This window comes from Petaurus breviceps, unplaced genomic scaffold, assembly GCF_028583685.1.
Source record: "Petaurus breviceps papuanus isolate PSGF00001 unplaced genomic scaffold, PetGlider_PUasm1.0 90603, whole genome shotgun sequence".
NCBI classification, from domain to species: domain Eukaryota; kingdom Metazoa; phylum Chordata; class Mammalia; order Diprotodontia; family Petauridae; genus Petaurus; species Petaurus breviceps.
The window spans coordinates 5965875-5989794 of record NW_027187284.1 but is presented as its reverse complement, the minus strand read 5'-3'; the positions used below and the strand labels follow the sequence as shown (position 1 = coordinate 5989794).

Here is a 23920-nt window from a genome sequence, read left to right as displayed (position 1 = left end):
TCTCTCTCTCTCTCTCTCTCTCTCTCTCTCTCTCTCTCTCTCTTCTTAGTTAATTCTATATTCCCATATATTCATTTGGCATCTTCCATTGCTCTGTCTGTATGCAGTCAATAAAGAGTTAAGCAATAGGGGCGGCCAGGTGCCTCAGAGAGTAAGAGCACGGGCTCCAGTGTTGGGATGACCTGGAGATCGAATCCCGGGCTCAGATACTCAGCACCACACCCAGAAATAACTGGCCGTGTAACCTTGAGCAAGTTACTTAACCCCAATTGCTTAGGGGTGGCCAGGTGGCTCAGCGAGTAAGAGCACCGGCTCCAGTGTCAGGATGACCTGGGGTCAAATCCGGGCTCAGACACTTAGCACCACACCCAGAAATAACTGGCCGTGTAACCTTGAGCAAGTTACTTAACCCCGATTGCTTAAACAACAAAAGAGTTAAGCAATAACAGTCATGTTCAAAGATATATTTATGTGGAACATAACCAAGAAATAAAACAGATTAAATATTTTTTAAAAATCATATAAAAGTGTCTATTATCAAATAAGCCTGGTAGGAAAGATTTGAGAAGAATTCAAAACCTTTGACTCCTTTTCTTAAGTTCTTGTAAGTATTATATTGGGTATCCAAAAAACCTTTTTGTCCAGTCTGTTTTGCTTAGTCCTTAGTTTCAGAACAAGCATGAAAAGATTTCTGCAGGGACCTGATGACCGTGACCTTCTTCTGCTGCTCCCACCTTAAAGCATTACGCTCTCTGGTTCTGTTTCAGTCTCCCTTAGGCAAACTAATGCCTATCTTCATACTCTTATTAATATCCTGTTATGCATAATTTCAAATGGATATTTACATGTACACAAATATACATGTATTCGTATCCATATACATGCATATATGCATATACACGCACATGTTCATGGACACATACACATACATATACATGCACACACTGGATGTACTTGGAATTCTCTTCCTCTTTGCTTTTTCCATTTCTGGCAAACTGGCAAGATTTGAGCTACTAAGACTCCTCCTTAACTCAAACTGCTTGACATTAACATCCACCCTGTCCTTCCCCAACCTCCCTGTTAAAAATATTCTGGTCCTCCTACGTCCTGTATCCAGTGCTTTGATTAAGCCTAGTGAAGATTTCAGACATTCTTATGAAATTTTCTGTGTTTAACCAATTTAAAATAAATCAACTATTTTGCATTAAATAAAAGATATACATTCTGAAACTTACTGTTTATAATGTTTTCATTGGATATATATATATATCACTCTCTTCATATTTTTATAGTTTCTACAGGATATAGTTTTTGCAATGAATTTTATTTTACATGATTATGTCAAAGTTAAAATTCATTTGTAGGGGGGCAGAGTAAAGATGGATTAGACACAGGACTTCCATGTGGCTCTGGCTTCCACCTCCTCTAATTCATGTAAAAGGTGACTCTGAACAAACTTTGGAGCTACAGAACCCACAAAATGGAACAGAGAAGCCAACCTCCCTCTGAGGACAGCCTGGAAGGCCTACAGGAAGCAGCCAGCACAGCGCTCTGGGAGCGCAGCCAAGCCCCATGCAAACCAGAGGTTTTAGCCTCAGGGTAGCCTGACCAGAGGGACTTCAGATCACCAGCAGCTGTGGCACTTTTGAGAATTATCAACACATAGATGCTAAGGAAAAAGTGAGAGGTCAGTGCAATATGGACTTTGGGAACTGGTATTTTGGGAGTGTGGTCCAGCCTTTATCCCCTGGAGGGAGAAGCCACTGAGAAGCTTCACCCCTGCAGCTGACACCACACGGCAGATTCAGCTCCTGGACTGCAGATTGTAAGGGAACCAAGCAACCAGTCTGAAGGGTAATCACTCTTGCTTTAACCTGCTTGGATCTGGATTATGGTCTAGTGTGGAGTCCTTGGGCTGTGTGACCAGCTTGCCACAGCATGTGGAGGCTTCAGAGAGAGCACTCAACTAATACCTTCAGCAGCTGAGAAAAACCCAGCAATTGGGACAAAGCTCCTCTATCTGGTAGCAGAGTTCTACTGTGGCAAAAAGCTCAAAAGTCAAGTAATTGAGTAGTAACATGAGCAGGCAAAAGAATCAAAGCAAGCAGAGAAATCCAACTTTACACTCCTACTTTGGGGACAAAAAGGATCAAAGCATGGAACAGGAGGAAGACAACAAAGTCAGAACTCCTGCACCAAAAGCTTCCAAGAAAAATACAAACTGGTCACAGGCCATAGAGGATGTTAAGAAGGATTTTTGTTGTTGTTGTTTAGCTTTTTGGAGGGCAATTGGGGTTAAGTGACTTGCCCAAGGTCACATGGCAAGGATTTTTATTTTTTTTTTTTTGGTGTTAAGTACCTGAGGCCAGATCTGAACACAGGTCCTCCTAGGAAGGGATGGTACTTAAAAGGTGAAATTAAGAGGAGAGAGAGGAATATAATGAGAGGAGAGACAGAATGGGGGTACATTGTCTCACATAGAAGAGGCAAGGGAAAACTGATACAATAGAGGGGAAGAAAAGGAAGGTAAAAGGGAATGGCAAAAGAAAGGCAAAAGAGAAACTTACTTTCATTGAATTTGGCTTAGGGAGTTAATGACATACACACTAAATAGGGCATCTCACCCTACAGGAGAGTAGGGGGGAAGGGGATGAGAGGAGGGATGAAGGCAGGCTGGGGGGAAGGGAATTTGGAAGCACTTTTGAAAAGGGACACGATCAAAGTAGAGAATAAAACAAGTTGGAGGTGGAATAGGAGGAAGGGAAATATATTCAGTCTTTCAAAATATATCCACTATGGAAATGTTTTGCATAACTACACATCTACAACCTATATTGAATTGCTTATCTTCCCAGTAAGGGTGGGTGATAAGGGAGGAAGGGAATGAATCTGGAATGCAAAGTTTTAAAATCAAATATTTAAATATATATATAATATATATACACATATATGCTATTATTAATATTATTTTACACGTAACTGGAACATAACATATACAGACACTAGGGCATAGAGATCCACCATGCCCTACTGGAAAGTTAGAGAGGGTATGGGAGAAGATAGAGGAGAGAGCAGATTGGAGGAGGGGATATCCAGTGGGATCACTATTTTGGGGTGGTGGATAGGGGAAAAATGGAGAGAAAATTTGTAACTCAAAATCTTGCGAAAATGAATAATGTAAACTAGAAGTTAATAAAGCATTTGATTAAAAATAAAATAAAATAAAATTAATTTGTAGACAAACACTGATTTATAGATAAGTAGAAATGACCAATTTCTTAAAATGTTCATTCAGTGTTTATTCCTTGCCAGTAGAAATCTAACTAGAGTTATAAACCTGCTGAAATGTTACCAGGTGCTCCCACTCATTCTCATTTCTGGTTAGAATGGACATCGTATGTTTGAGTGAGAAATGAGATAGTGTATTCAGCTTTATAGAGTGCTTATGAATTCTGTGACCATCCTATACTAATACTTCAAAAAATTATTAATTTTTACCAGTGGTGTCCTACTCAAATAAAAATGAATCCCTGTTTGACTTAGAAAGCCGCAAACTAACATTATCTGTGTTCTATTGGATTTTTATCCATTTCCAATTACATTTTAATATAATTCAGTAGGAATTGAGTTTTGCCTATAGCATGTGGGTCAGCAGTTTGCCACCTGTGTAGCAGTCTTCAAGTCTTTTGGTCTCTAGAACCCCTTTATCCACTTAAAAATTACAGAAGACTCTTCCTGAGAAGCTTTGTTTATAGGAGTTATATCTATATTTACTATATTAGAAATGAAAGTCATTATTGCTATGAAAATAGTTTGCTATTATAACTTCCTGTACAAGCCTCAGAAACCTCCATGGGTCCCCAGAAAATGCTTTGAGAACTACTGTTTGATTAAGTTTTTGTTACCATTCATTAAATTTTTCCTTCATACATTTAATAATATAAGGTGAAACAAAATAGAGGATAATGTTTTCAAGTCAGGAAGACCTGTGTTCAAATCTTGCTTTTACCAAATAATGGCTATATAACCAAGGCTATGCCCTAGAGAAAGCTCTAAAACTATGTTTCAGAGCAGCTGCTGATGGACATTCTTAGAGAAAGTGTCCTTACTTGGAATTACTTATGCTGGTGGAATCATAAGTCCATCTAAAAAAAATTGAACATACTGGAGCCAGACAGAATCTCAAAGAACATCTAGTTCCCCTCTCTTATTTTACAAGTCAGGAAACTGAGTTTGAAGGAGCTTAAAGGATTTTCCCAAAGTCACACAGATAATGGAATAGTGGCAGAAATTGAAGTACAGAACCAGTAGGATTTCTAGCAGATCATACTGCCTCCTGATGGTTAACATGTATAGTAGGTATGAATAGTATTAGTAGTATCAACATGACTATATTAAATGTGATATATCAAAGCAGATGGCCTTTTGGCTCAAGGAGAAGCCTTATGGGAGAACCTTTCTTGAATTTTAGTCTTCCTTCAATTATATGAAGTCACAATATCAGAAGGAATGCTTTCCCTTCAATCTGTGGAGAACCTGTATACACCGTGAAGAACTTAAGTGGATAAAGCACTTGGCATAGTGTCTAGCACATAATAAGCATTTAATAAATTCTTCACTGACTAAAGAATAGACAGGTTAATAAGAACTAAACTCTAAATCTGCTTGCTTTCAGTCAATAGTGCATCCTCTAGCCTGCAGTATTGTTGACATCTGGGTTTCAAATGCAAAAACGAAACATGCAAACTGCTTCCTTGCTCTAGAAAACATCACTGTGTCAAACTACTGGTGAAAAAGTACTCTTGACGTTACAATCTAATTAGTATGACTTGCCCTCTGATAAAGCAATGAGAAGTGCTCTATTGTTTTCATGTTTAGCTCGCATAGTTAAAAATTTGTGGCACAGTATTCTTGTTCTTGACAGGGCAGTGACATTGAAGCCTTATTACTTCCTTCTGCAATGAGATTTGTGTATTTCATTAATGAAGCTGAACATCCATTCAGAGAATTAAGGTTGCATCTCAGGAACACAAGAGGAATTGTAGATTTGCGCTGTGTGTATATTTTAAATATAATTATAATGTAAATTACAAATGAGATGCATATTTATAATGATATTTGGATAGAATGAAGAAAAAGACAAATCTTTCCAAAGGACAAAAAGATACACAATGTTAGGCCAAAGTTGAATGTATCTTGATTTATTACTATATTCCATCTATTTTGTGCCTTGTGAAATTATCATTAAATCCAGCCTCATATCCAAAAGCTAATGTATAAAGCCACTAAACATTTTATATCAAACTAGTTTTAAGAAATATTATAATTTTAAAAAATAGCTTCCCTTTGCCAATTCTGTCTTCTAAATATCTCTCATATATATTCTCTCCTATTTTTGTTGCTACCATTTTAACAGTGACTGCTACTACTTCCCTGTCTAGACCAGTACAATAACTTTTTTCTTATTTTTAATGTCTTTCTATATAAAATAATCCTTCATACTTTCTCCATTCTATTTGTCCTTATGCATAGATCTGGTCCCTCACTAAAATCCTACTTCAATGCCACATAAATGGTGTATGTAGGTGGCAAGGGGGTTGGAGTGTGGTGGATGAGCCTGGGTTTTCATGTGCTTTGTACTCAGAACCAAAAGTTTAACAGGTGCAACTAAAGTGCAAAGCATTTGGGCAAAGGCTCAGTGAGGAATGATGTTTATTGTCCAAGGTCTCAGGCCAGTCAAATCTGAGGAGACCCTCTCACCATTCCATACACAGAGTGCTGGATGTTTTGGCCACAAAAAATATTGAAGATTAACAGCTTTTTGAAGACCATTGACTAAGAATTGATGAAAATTGTTATCTGCATTGTTGAATGGAGTCATCATAGTCACCACTGATGCAATGAGTATTTAAACCGATAGGTCTACTAGTTCTTCATTATTTCTCTGTACCATATTCTTCTACTTGACACTTGTTAAAATTCCCCTTTGCAGCTTTAGAGTTTTTATTTCTGTTTTCCCTGTGAAGTTATACTTTAATTGTGCAAAGGATTTTTTTTATTTTACATGACAATTTAGGTAATTATTTCTAACATGCTTTTACCATCTTCTGTAGTTGAGTTATAAACTTTCATTTTGTGCATGCATAGCTCTTATTTGACATTGGCACAAATACTAACATAGTATACATATTTTGCACTTCACCACTAAATTTCCCCAGCCCTGCAAATCTTGTTGAAAGAGCACTTTGAAATATATATATATATATATATATATATATGTGTGTGTGTGTGTGTGTGTGTGTGTGTGTGTGTGTGTGTATTTCAATAAATCCTTCGTGGACCAAAATGTTATCACATTTGATTAGAATTTTGGTAGAGTGTTTAATTATACTTATACTAAAAACCACTAAAATCAACACTTTGATAAGATTTTTCATAGTAAATCTTCCTAAACCAATGATTCTTAAGAGTTGAACTACTTTGGCTGAGTTATCAAAGTCAACAGTACCATTCTTAAAAATAAATTAATAGCTAGGTATCTTTAGCAGAAAAATCTTTTCATTTTTCACCAGAACTCAGCACTTTTTTGACATAACACATATACCACCAACACAAAACACAAGAAGCAATTCTGAGTACAACTAGGAGTATTTTTTTTTAAATTACTGTGCAGGGGCAGAGCCAAGATGGCAGGGACTGGTCTGAGCTCTCCCCAAACCTCCCCACCAAATACCTTTAAAAATTACTTTAAACAAATTCTAGTGCAGCAAAACCTACAAAAATATGGAGTGAAACAAATTTCCAGCCCCAAACAACTTTGAAGGTCAATGGGAAAAGTCTCCTGCAAAAGGGTGAGAGAGCAGCCCAGGCCGGCACAGACCAGCCAAAGCAGACCTAATTCCAACAAACTGGACCACTGAATGACTGGCAATAGTTTTGGTTTCCAGACTACTGAGCCCATAGAACCAAAAACAGTTTAGTAGGGCAGCAGAAAAGATCTGTCAGACCTGGTAAGATAGGAATGCAGTCCTGTGCAAACTGTGCCAAAACAGCCCCAGGCCCAGTAAACCAGAAGAAGACCTTGTGAGTGACTGAATCAGGAGGTGCAGCACCTGCTTCCAGAGCTCTCAGTCCACAGGGTCTCAAAACTAATTAAAGTTCCTTCTGATTTCTTTTTCCTGTTTGCCTTCTCATACCTCTCTTGCTTCTTATAGTTAAAAGTCAAATTTTCTGTTTAGCTCTGCTTTTTTTTTTTCATTAAGAATGCTTGAAAGTCCTCTATTTCATTGAAAATCCTTATTTTCCCCCTGAAGTATTGTACTCAATTTTGCTGGGTAGGTGATTCTTGGGTTTAATCCATATTCTAAGCCCTCTGATTCCTTAATGTAGAAGCTATTAGATCTTTTTTTGTTATTTTTTTGGTCTTTATTAATTTGTTCATTTACTTTTAGTTTACAAGATTCAGTTCCACAGTTCTTTAAGTTTCAAATTTCCTTCCCTTCCCCTTCCTCCCCCCCTCCCCCATTCACACCCCCAGCCATGGTGTTATGCAATCAGGTATGGGATCTGCAGATACTTTCTTTTTTTTTTTTTATCAATTTGTTTATTTCCTTTTAGTTTACAGGATTCAATTCCACAATTCCTTGAGTTTCACATTTTGTTCCCATCCTTCCCCCCCCCCCCCAAGGCGGCATATAGTCAAGTATAGGATCTGTAAATACTTTCACATTAAACATTAGTCAGGTTATAAGGACCGACTGTACCAGCTGGAATGAAAAATGGTAAAGAGGACATAAAACCAAATAAGAGAAGGAAAAAGATCAGGTATTTTGCTTCCACCTGGATATAAACTTAGTTCTTTCTAGCTCTTTCTCTGCATGCACTTATTTCTCTCCATCATGAGTCTCTTGGGATTGACTTATATCACTGAATTGCTGAGAAGAGTCCAGTCTATCAAAGTTGGTCATCGCACATACATTGTGTCTGTAATTGTGTAAAAATTTCTCCTGGTTCTACTCTTCTCACTCAGCATCAGTTTGTATAAGCCTCTCCAGGTAAATATGAAGACCGTTTGCTCCTCGTTTCTTATAGCACAATAGTATTCCATAACATGCATATACCACAACTTGTTCAGCCATTCCCCAATTGATGGGCACCCCCTTAATTTCCAATTCTTTGACACCACAAAAGAGCTGCTATAAACATTTTTGTACATATGGGTCTTTCTCTCATTTCTATGATCTCTTTGGGATATAACCCAGGAGTGGTATTGCTGGAACAAAGGGTATGAAAGTATTTATATCCCTTTGGGCATAATTCCAGATTGCTCTCCAGAAAGGCTGGATCAGTTCACAACTCCACCAGCAATGCATTAGTGTTCCAATTGGCCCACATCCTCCCCAGCATTTGTCATTTTCCTGTTTTGTCATCTTAGCCAATGTGACTGGTGAGATGTGGTACCTCAGAGTTATTTTGATATGCATTTTTCTAATCAATAGTGATTTAGAGCATTTCTTCACATGCTTATACACATCTTTAATTTCTTTCTCTGAAAACTGAATAGGAGGAAAAGCAGGAGATTTAGCTACGTTATATTTGGGAAACTATCCATTGTTTTCAATAAACCTAAACTACCCCCTACTGCAAATGCTTCATGTTTTTAATTCCATTATCCTCCCAGGATGCTACCTAACTGCAAACCATGAAATGCCATGATATTGGGAAAATTCAAAGTGCAGATGACCTAAAAGGTAATGGAAGAACACATAAAAGATACAAACATCTAGAGAGTATTTCCAACAATGATTTATTTGGAAAAGTGTTATGAAAGCCATTATCAAGGACATTTGTTATATTTACAGGAAATGGTAATCATGAATTTAGATTAAAGGAATATTATGTAGAAAGCTCAAGTAGTACACAGACATCCACATTATGTTAAAAGAAACAAAAGAAAATGTTTAGTACTTGAGTTGAATCCTTTGTTTAGAATGGAAAGAAAAAAAGGCAGGAAACTTATAAGACAAAACTGCTTGAAATAATTTATGATTTAAATTGTTTTTAATTTTTCTCAAGCAACAGCTTAATTTAATTTTCTGTCCCTCAAAGAAAATGATCAGGAATGGCTTTATTTTTCATTTTACAAAAGGAAAGTAAACCACTTTTTGTTCAGTAATGACCTTGAGCTTCCTGTAATAAAAAGACTATTTGTTATGTATTTGCTATTTTGGAAAAAAAAATCATATTCTGTTTATTTTTGTCTTTGACTTTGGCCATTGAAACCAGATTTATGAGTCATAAAAAAACTTACCTGAAATCGTCAGATAAAAAAAAAATAAAACAAGATAGAAACTTAGATTTCATTGGTCACAACTTAACTTCATGAGCTCTGATGACCGTAGCCAACACATGTTAAATCTCTCAAACTGAGTCCTTAATCCTGTTCTCTTTTGTAGACATTTTCAAAAAGTTTCAGACTTTTTAAAAAATGAGGAATTTTGTCTTCAAATAGACATTTTCAAAAATGGCAATTCTTTAGATCTTTCCAGGGTGTTTCAACTCTTGAAACTAGCTTCATATGATCATAGTATTTTGAGCCAGAAGGTCATTAAGTTTAGCCATTATCGTGTAACAGATGAAAAGAACAAGGAATAAAAAGGTTAAGTGACTTACCTAAGGTCACACAACTAATAAGCAGTAGACTCAGGAGGAAGTGCCAGTTCTTTGATTTCATTGACTCAGTACTAGTTAGTTGGAATGTCACTGTAATAGGAATCTGGCAAAAGGGCCTGAAGATAAATAGACTTTTTGGACAGATCCCTGCAGTTTATTAAACTCATTCTACATTTCAGGCAGGGTGCATAGGTCTCAACAAATTATGCAATTTTCTTTGATCTCCTGATGGTTTCAACTCTATTTAGTGTTCTGTAATGAAGTTTGATGTCATTATAATATACTTGTGTAGATAATTTTTAAAAATTAATTGATAACTAAATTACATATGAATGAATTTGTGTATATTTTACTCTACACTAAATTAGAGAATTTAAGCAACAAAATAATAACTGAAAACTTTAGTCATATTCTTCTATAATTTTTATTACTGATTAATTATGTACTTCATTTATTAACACTTTGGTATATCTGATATATATATCCTTTTAAATGGATTGGTCAAATTCATTGTAACTTAAGAGTAGAATAACAGTATTACTAACTAAACATTTATATGTAACAATGAGTATGATCAAGTCATTTTTAGCTTTGGAAATATTTTATTATCAGCATATCTTTGTTGCAAATGTTTTGACATTTTTACTCCTTCCCTTTAGACTTTCGTACAGATTACAGTTAATATTACTTAATTCAATAAATGTTTATAAAGATCTTTGACAGCCAAAATGCCACGTGAAAATGCTTAAATCTCACCTCCAAAATTCATTCTGATATATGAATTTCTTTATAAGAAATCTTAGAAATTGTTATTATGGATCTAATTAAGAAAATATGACATTGAGAAGACATCCCAGCTCCCCAGGATATAATAATGAATTTCCCTGTGTTGGTCAACTAATCAAAGCATTTATTAAATACCTACTATTTGGGAGGCATCATAGTAAGCACTGGTTGTATTGTCTCTACATAGTCTATTCAGTTATGTTCTCTTGGGCCTTGGTAGAAAGGAGAGACAAGAGAAAATGATGGAAAAACGTACTGGATTTGGAGTTGGAAGATTCAGTTTAAATCCTGTCTCTTCTAATTACTATGTATATGATTCTAACCACATTAGTTAACTTCTCTGGGGTTTATTCTATAAATGCATATTCTCTAAAATGAGGCAAATGTACTAGATTACTTCCAAGATTCTTTTAGCTCAGGAATCATGAGTTCATGATTCTATGAACTCAGATTACTCAGAATTATTTTCAATGTATTTCCTAACAAGACCATATACTATTTGTCTCTGGATTATGTATCGCAGAGTCTGAGCTTCAGAACTTCAGCTCTTTTATCAATGATCTTTGTCATGTTACAGAGCCACTATAGCCCTTTTCCCTATTGTGTGTGTATTATAGATGAACACACTTCTTATTGTGCAGCAGCGATCACGAGAGATAACTTGATCAGTTAGTAAATGATATATAAATTATATTTCCTTCATTCCTTCTTTCCTTCCTTCAATTCCTCCATCCCTCCCTCCCTCCATTCCTTTCTTCCTTCCATCTTTTTCTTCTTTCCTTTCTTCTCTTCCTTCCATCCTTCCTTCATTTCTGCTTCCACTTCATCAGTGAGTTTTTCTTGATCCCTTCTGAAAAGATAACATTTCAACAAGGCAAGAATGCTCTTGATGCTCTGTTATTAGCTTTTAACATACAGAAGAATATGGCTGCCTTGCTATGTCAGGTCTATGGTATGTTTAACTAAATATTCTGTTACCAACAAGGACCTGAAACAGGATACAGCTATTCTCTCTTAAATATTAATCTTAAAAATCTGAATCCTTACATATTAAGATATTTCTCCATTGCAGGATCAACTGGAACATTACAGTGAACTTCTTGCAAAGAGTTACTAAGAATGTGGAGAACAAGTGTTTTATCTAAAATATAAGTTTCCCTTTTGATTCTTTCACTACCCAGGTCTAAGAAAAAGTGTCAAATTGAAGATAACTTAATTAAACAAATAAAATAACCATGAATATTTAAACTTCCTGAAATTCTTCGTTTCCCATGAAAACCCAATGAGAAAGCAATATATTGCTTTCAGAATTTCCCTGTGTGTGTTATCATATTGCCTAATTCTCTTTGGACTTACTGTCCAAGTCTTAAAAGACCATCATTTTCCTGTCCTCCCATGCTATCCTGCCATTTTCATGACTGATCTTACTCTGTATCAATATCTTTATTTTTTCCATTTTGTTTATTTTCCAATTTATTAATTATGTTTATAACATTCATTTCCATAATATTTTGAGTTACATGTTTTTCTCCCCATCTTTTCCCTATCCCCACCCCATGTAGTGAGCCTGTTGAATGTTCCTTCCCCCAATCTGTTCTTTTTATATACTCCCCACCAACTTTCTAGCAGAGACAGATGGATTTCTATACCCCAGTGCCTGTAATCTCATTTCCCAGTTATGTGTAAACAAAACAAAACAATTTTTTAAACATTTGTCTTTAAAACTTTGAGTTCCAGAGTTTTTTTTCCTTCTTCCCTCCTCACCCACCCCCACTGGGAAGATAAGCCATTCAACATAAGTTGTACATGTATAGTTACGCAAAACATTTCCATAGTAGATATAGTGTGAAAGACTAACTATATTTTCTGCCATCCAATCCTGACCCCATTTATTCTATTTTCTCCTTTGACCCTGTCCCTTTTCAAAAGTGTTTCCTTCTAACTATCCTCTTCCCCAATCTGCCCTTCTTTCTATCATCCCCCCTCTTATCCACTTACCCCCTATTTTCCTGTAGGGCAACATACCCAATTGAGTGTGTGTGTGTTATTCTTTCCTTAAGCCAGATTCAATGAAAGTAAGGATGTCCCATTCTCTTTCACCTTCCTACTCTTCCCCTCCATTGTAGCAGTTTTCTCTTGCCTCTTTTATATGAGATAATTTACCCTAATCCTTCTCTCTCTTTCTCCTCCCAATAAATTCCTCTCACCTCTTAATTTTATTTTTTAGATATTGCCCTTTATATTCAACTCATCCTGCGCCCTCTGTCTATGTATAAATGTACATACATTGCACACACTCACATATATATTTATATATACATACACCCTCCTATACCAACATACATACATATATATTCCCTTTAACTATCCTTATACTGAGAAAAAGCTTTTTTTGGAGGATAATTGGGGTTAAGTGACTTGCCAAAGGTCACATGGCTAGTTTTTGTGTTTAGTGTCTGAGGCCGGATCTGAACCCATGTCCTCCTGACTCCAGGGTTGGGGCTCTATTCACTGTGTCACCAAGCCGCCCCCAGTGAGAAAAATCTTATGAGTTACAATTATCATTTTTCCATGTAGAAATGTTAATAGTTGCACTTTAATAAGTTCCTTATGATTTCATTTTCTTGTTTACCTTCTCATGCTTCTCTTGCTTTTTGTATTTGAAAGTCAAATTTTCTGTTCAGCTCTGTTTTTTTTTTCAAGAGTGCTGTCCTCTATTTCACTGAATGACCATATTTTCCCCTGAAGCATTATACTCATTTTTGGTAGGTAGGTGATCCTTGGTTTTAATCCTAGCTCTTTTGACCTCTGAAATGTCATATTCCAAGCCCTTTGAACCCTTGATGTAGAAGTGGTAGGTCTTGTGTTATCCTGATTGTCTTTTAACAGTACTCAAATTGTTTCTTCCTGACTGCTTGCAGTATTTTCTCCTTGACCTGGGAATTCTGAAACTTGGCTATGATATTTCTAGGAATTTTCTTTTCAGGATCTTTTTCAAGAGGCAATCAATGAATTCTTTCACTGGTTCTAAAATATCAGGGTGAATTTGTTTGATAATTTCTTGAAGGATGATTTCTAAGTTCTTTTCTTGATCATGGCTTTCAGGTAGTCCAATAATTTTAAAAGTACCTGTTCTGGATCTGTTTTCCAGGTAAGTGGTCTTTCCAATGAGATATTTCACATTGCCTTCTATTATTTCATTTGTTTGTATCTGTTTTATAGTATCTTGATTTCTCATAAAGTCATTAGCTTTCATTTTCCCCAGTCTAATTTTGAAGTAGTTATTCTCTTCAGTGAGTTTTTGAAATTCCTTTTCCATCTGGCAAATTTGGATTTTTAAGGCATTCTTCTCCTCATTGAATTTTTGGGCCTCTTTTGTCATTTTGATTAGTCTATTTTTTAAGGTGTTAATTTGCTTGGTATTTTTGGGGTCTCCTTTAGCAAGCTGTTGACTCACTTTTCATGATTTTCTTGCATCATTGTCATTTTTCTTTCTAATTTTTCCTCCACTTCTCTTACTTGATTTTCAAAAACCTTCTTGAGCTCCTACATGGCCTGTAATGTGTTCATATATTTCTTGGAAGCTTTTGATGCAAGAGTTCTGACTTCATTGTCTTCCTCCTGTTCCATGCTTTGATCCTTTTTGTCCCCCCGAAAGGAATCTATGATCTTATTGTGTTTCCTCTGCTTGCTCATGTTGCCACTCAATTACTTGCTTTTGAGTTGCCAAGGTAGATCTTTGCTTCCAGAATGGAGAGAACTTTGCCTTAAATTGCTGGAATTTTGCAGCTGTTGGAGCTATTTGAAGGGTGCCCTCTCTACAGCCCCCACAAGCTCTGGCACACTAGGAAAATACCCTAGGACCACCACCCAAGACTGTGATCCAGATTCAAGCAGGTAAAAGCATTATCCTCTGAATGGTTGCTTGGTCTCCCTAAGATTTGTAGGCCAGGAGCTCCAGAGGCAACCATGTGGCAGCAACTACAAGTGGTATTTCCACCACTTCTCACCCCAGGGACAGGGGCTGGACCATTCTCTTCCTTCACCCCAGTTCCAACAGAGTTCCACACTGACCTTTTACTTTCTCTTTGGCATTTATGGGTTGAGAAGTCTGGAAACTACCACAGCAGCTGGTAATTAACTCTCCTGAAGTCTACTCTGGCCACTGCTGCTTGGAGCCAACCTGAGGCCATAACCTCGTGGCCCCAGTAGCACTGTGCTTGGTTCCCAGGATGTTGCAATATATCCTTCCTGTCAGCCTGCCAGGCTGGCTTTAGAAGGAGATTTGTTTCTCTCTTTCAGAGAGAACTTTGTGAGTTCTGTAGCTCTAAAAATTGTTTAGAATAATTTTTTACTGGTATTGGAGGTGGTTGGTGGAGGAACAATGCCAGTTTCCTGCTACTATGCCTCCATCTTGGCTCTGCCCCCTATTTTATTCTTTTAATAAGTGAAAAACAGGAAAAGGACATAGATACTGACTACTGTAATTTCATACAGTAGCTTAGTCAATATGAATCAATTGCTGAAACACAAGCAAAACAGAAAAGGCCTAGAAATTCTTCAGTCAGCAAATGCTTGACTTATTGACAACATCAGTTTAGAGGAAAAACTGGCTGGCAAAATCCTAACAGAGAAGGATGATCAATGATTATCAGCCCTGTAGCCTCCTAAAACAGACAAAAAGCAGTAGAAGGAAAATGAGTTTCAAGAAGGATAGTGAAGAACCCCAGTGGAGCAAAGTCATCCCAAAGTAATTTAAGGGTAAAAATAGGACAACAAATGTGAAAAAAATAGAAATGATCCAATAAAGATTTTTAAAACAAACTCGACCATCAAGTATAGTAGCTCCATTGTAATTGTTGTCTACCATAATAGTTCAGATGCATGAATAGAGAATGTATTAAAGAGGAAAAAGATGGGAAAAGCAACTGACTTTGACTAAGCATGCATAGGGATCCACAATGTCACAAGTATGAAGGCATTGTACCCTCATTGAAATTAGCAAGTTAGCTGAAGTGGAGAAAGATACTGATGGTGTTGGGGAAAAAATTCTTGGGCCTTAATAAGGTTTAAATTTTTAAGAGACTATAAGACAACATCAACAACTACTAACCAACATTTTTTATATTTTGGCAAAAGTTTTAATTATTTTTAGCTTCTCCAAATTACTCCATTTATGTATTATTAATTTTAAAATATTTCTCTCATACACACATACATATATGTATACAAACACATAAAATTTTATATGATAATCATTAAGATGTGTATAAGCTCATATTTAAAGAGGGTATTAGTAGGAAACAGGCAGGTTTTGCAAAAGTCGTTCCACAGAACATCATATATTTACCATGACACAACTGACTGAAAGAGGTAGATAATGAAAGATCCCACTGTACTTATTACTTGTTGATCCTAAAAAAGCTTTTGATTCATAACTGTCTATATCATTTTTCTTATACAACCATAAAAATGCAGCTATCAAAGTTCTGTTCTGTTATCTCTCATCTATACATTAGAAAAATTAAGATTCCTTTAAAGATATGGCAATGAAATTAATTTTGCTAAACAATTTTCAGATCATTAATTTTAGGAGAAGTAGAAAACAAGCATAAAATCATTATATGAATATAATAACAATGCAGTATTGGAGAACAGAAGAGGTGATTACTGCAAATTTTGTCATAAAGTGTCTGAAGCAGAATTTGAACTTAGGTCTTCCTGACTCCAAGTCCAATACTCTCAATGGACTGAGTTAGCCATCTAGCTACTTGCTTTTATTTTGCCAAAGTTATAATTATCAATGGCTTTTAAAATTGATGTCTAGATATTCTTAGTCATTGATCAGGAGAGACTCTAGACAAAATGTGAATTAATTTGTTTACCTTCAGTGACCCCAGTCCAAGGGGGTGCTGGTAAATGTTTAAACAATCTACACTCTGGAAAAATATTGTATGCAGGATACTCTTTTGATTTTAAAATTCATTATCAACAGTTTCTCTATGACTTTCTTAAATCTGCACGATCAATAAAAGAACAAATCACTTGCCATTTTGTAGTTAGCCAGTTTCTGAGGTGTAAATGTTCACCCTGAAGATTTGAGCATTGACTATGTTGGGTAGGCTTTGAGTCCAACATACTGCTGCACCACTCATCAACACTAGCCCACCCCTCTCCATCAGCCTCCTGGTCTGGACTTGACATGTCCAATAATAACCCATGATCTAAACATTTCCTCTTCCACATTTCCTTCCATCCAAACTTATATATGCAAGATGATTTTAACTTAGGTTACTTTATGGTAGCTAACTGAAGGAATAACATAGAAATGTCTGAAGAAGATGGGAATGTTTATATGTTACAGATACTGAGAAGTTGTGCTAAAAAATTTGTTTAAAATATTTTGTGATTTTATTTTTTCAGATAACAAAGGAAGTGTTTCACATGTAAAAGTCTGGTTTTTCCTAGAAATTAATAGCTTCCCTGCACCACCTGTGGATACTATTGAAGTGACTTGTGCCATCTTGGTAAGTCCCCTTAAAATGTTGCAAAGAATGTTTTACTGTCTAATGTGGTGGGTGAAAGATGAAATGACTGAGGAAAAAAAGGTTCAAGGATCTGAGATTATTAATTTATTAAGTAACGCATTGCAGCCAGGAAGCCAACAACCAGGCCTCCTCAGTTTGGACCCCAAATACAGGGTGAGACAGACTTTTATACATTAAAACAATTAATAAGATAAGGCCAATTAAAAGATAACAAGATACAAAATTAGGTAATCTGATTTCTAATTGTGAGAAAGCTCCTTGCACCAGTCTTTGGATCTGACTGGGCTTCTAATCAGCATAAACTAAATCCTCTTTTAAGAGTCTCTAAGCAATAGGTAGAAGTGGTACACCTTCCCAGATCTGCAAAAAATAGAAGAAAAACTACTTACAATAGCCACAATTGTATAAAGCTTTCTCACAAGTCAGAAATTGAACCAGACACAATTTGAATAGAAAGAGAGCCAAGCTAGCTCCAGAACTGAGTCACAAGATGGAGTCAGTGTGGTTCATTCAATTTTCACTACCACTTGCTCGTCTAATGCTCTCAATTACGTCAATAAATAAATAATTGTTCTTTTCCTAAATGCTCTAATGCTACCTTTGGGGGAAAAATGGCCATGCATAAGTGATTCTTTTGGAGAAGTTGTTAAAATTCTCCTCTTAAATCCAGTAACATAAACCTCAATTGCTTATGCAAAAACCTATTAACTATGTAGTATCTTGTACTATTTAGCATTCTTTAGGTATATGTCTTGAATTTAATCTTCTGAAGCTAACTTAACCTTAGCTTAAATCCTTGTCCTCATATAATTCCTATCAAAAATGAACATATAACAATAAGCTCTTTAGACACATTTCAGTAGGAATTCAACTTAGTTGCTACATTAGCCTTTGCAAATTGGGGAGAAATGTATTCAGAACAATCTGCATAAATGTGGGATTTAAATAACTGCCATGATTAATAGGATTAAACACACATGGATGATTAAGACATTACTAAGTCTTTTTCTTGGATTATTGGGTAAAGAAAAATGTTCACTTAACCAATTCTTAAAAGAAATCAAGGAAACATTTAATTTGTTTAGAGAATATTTTAATTAATTTTGATTTTTCTATTTAATATAACTTTTACTTTTTAAGTACTCATATTGAAACATAATATTTTATACAATAAAGCATCTCAAAAAATAATTCTGAGGTTACTTGATATAGGTTCTTCTGTCTTTCATTTTGCCCTTGGATGGGATTTTGCATATTATAGTTTATTAGTCATTGTTTTCCTTGCTGACGTAAAGGACCTAAAATATATATTATATATTTTATCAACAAGGGCTGTCACTTTCCATTTGTATATAATGTAAAAAATATCTCCCACCTCCATGCCTTTTCACACAACAATCTCCTAAAGCTATAATGGTTTCCTTCACATCTCTGTTCATTTTATGCACCCCTTCTTTAAGGTTTAACTTAGGGATCTTATCCTCCATGAAGCTTTTTTTCTATATTACACACACACACACACACACACACACACACACACACACACACAGTCACAAACAAACACACACACATGGGAACAGGAATTTGAATCAGATAGGTGAATAATGCCAGAGTTTACCTTTTATTCTGTCTTAAATTCATCTGCATTAAAAAACCAAAGAGGATCTTCAGAGGTTTTAACCCTTAGTTAAATGGATATTTGAAGGTGAGGGCTGACTTCTTTACAGAAGTATAAGTGTTAGAAATAGAAGATATAAATTTAGCCTGTGGATATTCTGCCTGACTCTAAACTCCTGTGGATCTAGATATAGCTGTCATGTTCCTCTTAAAATAAAGAGGTTCTATTCATTACTGATATCCTATAGGATTGTATAGCCTGGAATAGAGGGACCCTAAAACTGATAGCAGAGAGCAATGGCCTAACAGAGAATATGTGTCCACTAGACTGTGGGCCACCATCAAATACAAGATCATCTGAGACAAAGGAATTAACATTCAGCTCAACAATCATGCCCAGGAGAAACTAGAAATTAATCTAAGATCAGTAAGGATCAGCAAAGAGCAATACATATAGTAAAGATACCAAACCCAAAATGAAGCAGACTGAAGTGAGATGAATACAATTGCATGACCAGACGATAATTATAATCTTTCAGTGATGGAGCCATTAGTTTCTCTGGCCACATATATTTCTTATGAATGCCCCACTTTTTCCACTGATGGTGTGGGCATTTATGGGAGAGTACATCATAAGCTTAAAGAGGGATTGTTTTATTGTGACAGTTATTGTAAAGCTTTTTAATTAAAAGACTTCAAGCTTATTGCATCACCTGTATGACAAGAGTAAAACAAATTCAGTAGTGGTGGTTCAGAACCTATGATTATCTGTGAAAATGTGTTATATTCATGGTCCCATATATGAGAGGAGGTCCCCAGCTGCTATATGTCTCCCCTGTTCTATTTTGCTATCAGATACTTGTGAACAACAAATGATACCTATTTTTATTCCTTACAGTGCCTTGTAAAGACAATTATGGCAGCTCTCCTGAGTATTGCTTATATAAAGAACTTTAAGGGTCTAATCTTATAGTATAATTAACTCTATTTATTCAGCAGTAAAATAAAGCATAACATTCAAGAAACTAAAACATAGCATTCACAAGAACATAACATAAAAACTTATCACTAAGGTGGCCACATAGTCTTAAATAAAACATATCATACAGTATATCTTATAGTCATCTTTAAGGGTAGCAGAAAATACAAACACTGTCTACTCCTAGGTCACAGTATTTTACAATCTCCTCAGTTAATATGGAGTGTCCAAAGTAAAGTCCTTTTTCATCTGGACTCGAGGCTGGCTTCCAAACTCCACAGATCCTCCTCCATGGGCTAACCACTCCCAACTCTTACCTGGATTCACAAGTAGGCAGCTGTCTACTCTTGTTCCATATCTCAGCTCACAGGGGCTGCTTCACTCCAAACTCTGCAGTTTCTGTTTCTTGGAAAAAAAAGTTTAACAAGGCTACAATGATATTTACACACATTACCAATGCTATCATATCAATTCACTTTCTTTCTGAGAAACCAATATAGAACAACAGACAGGACTTCTTTCTGAGAAATCAACACAGAACAACAGACAGGACTTCTGTCTGAGAAAGTAACACAGATCAACAGACAGAATGCCAAAATCACCAACATTCTGTCTCTAGGCTCTGCCTGCTCCCAACTTGTCATCTTATCTGCTTCTTCCTGTTCCACCCTTTTTGCAAGCTCCTCCCACCTTTGACTCCCATGTGATTGCATTTGGCCTATTAAGAGACTGGGGAGATCTTCAAATTCCTTTAGGCCTATTAAAGGCATGGAAGATCTTCAAAATTCCTTAGGCCTATTAAGGGTAATACGGTGTATATTGTTTCCAATCAAAGACTCCATACAATCCAAGGCTAGACTCAAAGGCACTTGATAAGAAAAAATTCAGTCCAGAAAAAACTGCAAAAAATACTATTTTGCTTTCCATTACATACCTAGAATAGTACCTTTCACTGCTAAAAACAGTATTTAAAAAATAATTGAACTGGAAAAATTTACAGCAGTTATTTTCAGCTCTGATTTCAAATTCTGAGCTTTCATGTGTTTTATATGTATAAATAATCTGATTAAAATAATTATAAATCCAAATAAGCAAAAAGCAATGTGAATTTGAGAAAGATTACTCTTTAGAACAATAAAAAATGAAGAAACTCTTGTTCCTAGTTATATTGTGTTTTCTCTAGTGCTTTTTAATTGTTTCATGGAACAACTTGTGTTACCATTCTGTATTCTTTATAAGCCTGTTTTAGATTGATATCCTTTATTTACTTCACTCTCTTTTTTTGTTTCATTTAATTTTTTTGAGGAGGAGGGCAAGGCAACTGATGTAAAGTGACTTGCACAAGGTCACACAGCTAGTAAATGTCAAGTGTCTGAGGTTGAATTTGAACTTGGGTCCTCTTGACTCCAGGGCTGGTGCTCTATTCATTGTGCCACTTAGCTGCCCCTGTTTACTCCACTCTTAACTCTGATATCAAAATCCTAGTAGTTTCTCTCTCTGTTCCTACTCCTTTGGCCATTCAGTTTTGGCTCTCTTAAGCATGCAGATATAGTCAGTAATTCAGATATTCCAAGAATTCAAAAAATTCCATCTATTCCTATATTCTCCAATCAACTTGAGGTTTTCTTTTGTATTTTGAGATTTTTTCCTTCATATTTGATAAAGGCTTAAGTCCAGCTTCCTTTATGTTAAGTTCACCTTTTCAAATCACTTTTCTTCTTCTCCCTCCTCCTTCTCCTCCTCCTCCTCTTCCTCTGCCTTCAGCTTGGTGATATTGTTGTTGTTAATGTTCTTGTTCTTGTTCTTGTTCTTCTTCTTCTTCTTCTTCTTCTTCGTCTTCTCCTCCTCCTCCTTCTCCTCTTTCTTCTCTTCCTTCTTCTCCTTCTTATTTTATAAAGATTAGATTAGTTACAAAATAACATACTTCTAGTTTCTGATGGGCAAAATCACAACTCTACCTTGGTAAGAGAGAATGAGTTGAAAAATTACAAAATTATAGTTTCTAGTAATGAGAAAAATTTCTCTTGTTCTCTTTTTCTCTCTCTCTTTTTTATTTTTTAGTTTAAATCATTCATTTCCACAAGATTTTGATTTGCAAATTTCCTCCCTAATTTTCCCTACCCACCACCCCAAAACAGTGTTCTCACTGAATATCCCCTCCCTCAGTCTGCTCTCTCCCATATCTTCCCCCATTCCCCCTTTGACTTTCTAGTATGGCACGGTGGATCTCTATGCTCCAGTGCCTGTATATGTCATTTCTTGGTTACATGTAAAATATATATATTTAAAGATTTTATTTTAAAAATTTGGATTCCAGATCCTTTTCCTTCCTCCCTTGTCATCCACTTTCACTGGGAAGATAAGCAATTCAATATAGGTTGTACATCAGTAGCTACACAAAAATTTCCATTGTGGATATATGGTGGAAGACTGACTATATTTCCCTCTATCCTATCCCAACCCAAACTTGTTCTATTCTCTGCTTTGATCCCTTCCCTTTTCAAAAGTGGGTGCTTCCAACTTCCCTCCCCCCCCAGCCTGCCCTCCTTTCCATTATCCCCCCTCTATTCCCCTTCTCCTCTACTCTCCTGTAGGGTGAAATACCCTATTTAGTGTGTATGCCATTCCCTCCCTAAGCCAGATTCAATGAGAATAAGGTTGACTCATGGCTTTTCACCTTCCTGTTGTTCTCCTCCATTGTAACAATTTTCCCTTGCCTCTTCTATATGAGGTAATTTACCCCATTCTGTCTCTCTCCATCTCCTCTCATTATATTCCTCTCTCACCTCTTAATTTTACCTTTTAAGTATTATCCCTTCCTATTCAATTTGTCCTGTGCCCTCTGTCTATGTATACCTGTAGATACATACATATATATATACATACACATATATATATACACACACTCATATATGTAATCATATGCCAATATACCCTCCTATATAGACATATATATGTTTATATATATATACGCACACACACATATACATAAATATAAATATACATTTCTATTCCCTTCAACTATTCTCATACTGAGAAAAGTTTCATAAGTTACAATTATCCTTTTTTCCATGTACAATTATAAATAGTTCAACTTTGATAAGTTCCTTATAATTTCTTTTTCCTGTTTGCCTTCTCATGCTTCTCTTGCTTCTTCCATGTGAATGTCAAATTTTCTATTCAACTCTGGTTTTTTCATCAAGAATGCTTGAAATTTCTCTATTCCACTTAATGACCATATTTTACCCTGGAACATGATACTCAATTTTGCTGGGTATGTGATTCTTGGTTTTAACCCCAGGTCCTTTGACCTCTGGAATATCATATTCGAAGCGCTTCGATCCCTCATTGTAGAAGTTGCCAGGTCCTGAGTTATCCTGTTTGTGTTTCCACAAAATTGAAATTGTTTCTCCCTGGAAGCTTGATCTGGGAACTCCGGAACCTGGCTATAATATTCCTAGGAGTTGTCTTTTGGGGATCTTTTTCAGGAAGTGATCAGTAGACTCTTTCAATGTTTATTTTGCCCTCTGGTTCTAAAACATCAGGGCAATTTTCCTTGAGAATTTCTTGAAGGATGATTCCTAGGTTCTGTTTTTTTATCATGGTTGTCAGGTAGTCCAACAATTTTTAAATTATGTCTCCTGGATCTATTTTCCAGGTCAGTGGTTTTTCCCATGAGATATTTCACATTGCCTTCTATTTTTTCATTTATTTGGATCTGTTTAATAGTATCTTGATTAGTCATAAAGTCACTAGCTTCCATTTGCTCCAATCTAATTCTGAAGGAATGATACTCTTCAGTGAGTTTTTGAGATTCTTTTTCCATCTGGAAAATTTGGCTTTTAAAGGCATTCTTCTCCTCATTGTCTTTTTGAGCCTCTTTTGCCATCTGAGTTAGTCTATTTTTTTTTGTCACCTAGCCGCCCCAAGTTAGTCTATTTTTAAGGTGTTATTTTCTTCAGTCAGGTTGTTGACTCTCATTTCATAATTTTCTTGCATTGTTTTTATTTCTGTTCCCAATTTTTCCTCCACTTCTCTTATTTGGTTTTGAAAATCCTTTTTATGCCCCTCTATGGCCTGTAACCAGCTCATATTTTTCTTGGAAGCTTTTGGTGCAGTGGTTCTGACTTTGCTGTCTTCTTCCTGTTCCATGCTTTGATCCTTTTTGTTCTCAAAACAGGACTGTACATTTGGGTTACTCTGCTTTTCTTCCTTTGCCTGCTCATGTTGCCACTCAATTACTTGACTTTTGGGCTTTCTGCTGCAGTAGCACTCTGCTACCAGACAGCAGAACTTTATCCCAAATGATGGGGTTTTC

At 35.9% G+C, this 23920-nt stretch overlaps 1 protein-coding gene across 1 annotated transcript in view; it reads left to right on the top strand.

Moving 5' to 3' along the window:
* The window catches only part of CFAP47 (cilia and flagella associated protein 47), a 963244-nt gene that overhangs the window by 582117 nt on the left and 357207 nt on the right, over window positions 1-23920 (top strand). Inside the window, exon 53 of the mRNA XM_069063838.1 lies at window positions 16882-16985. Coding sequence (XP_068919939.1) covers window positions 16882-16985 — 104 coding nt within the window. The remainder of the gene's footprint in view (window positions 1-16881; window positions 16986-23920) is intronic.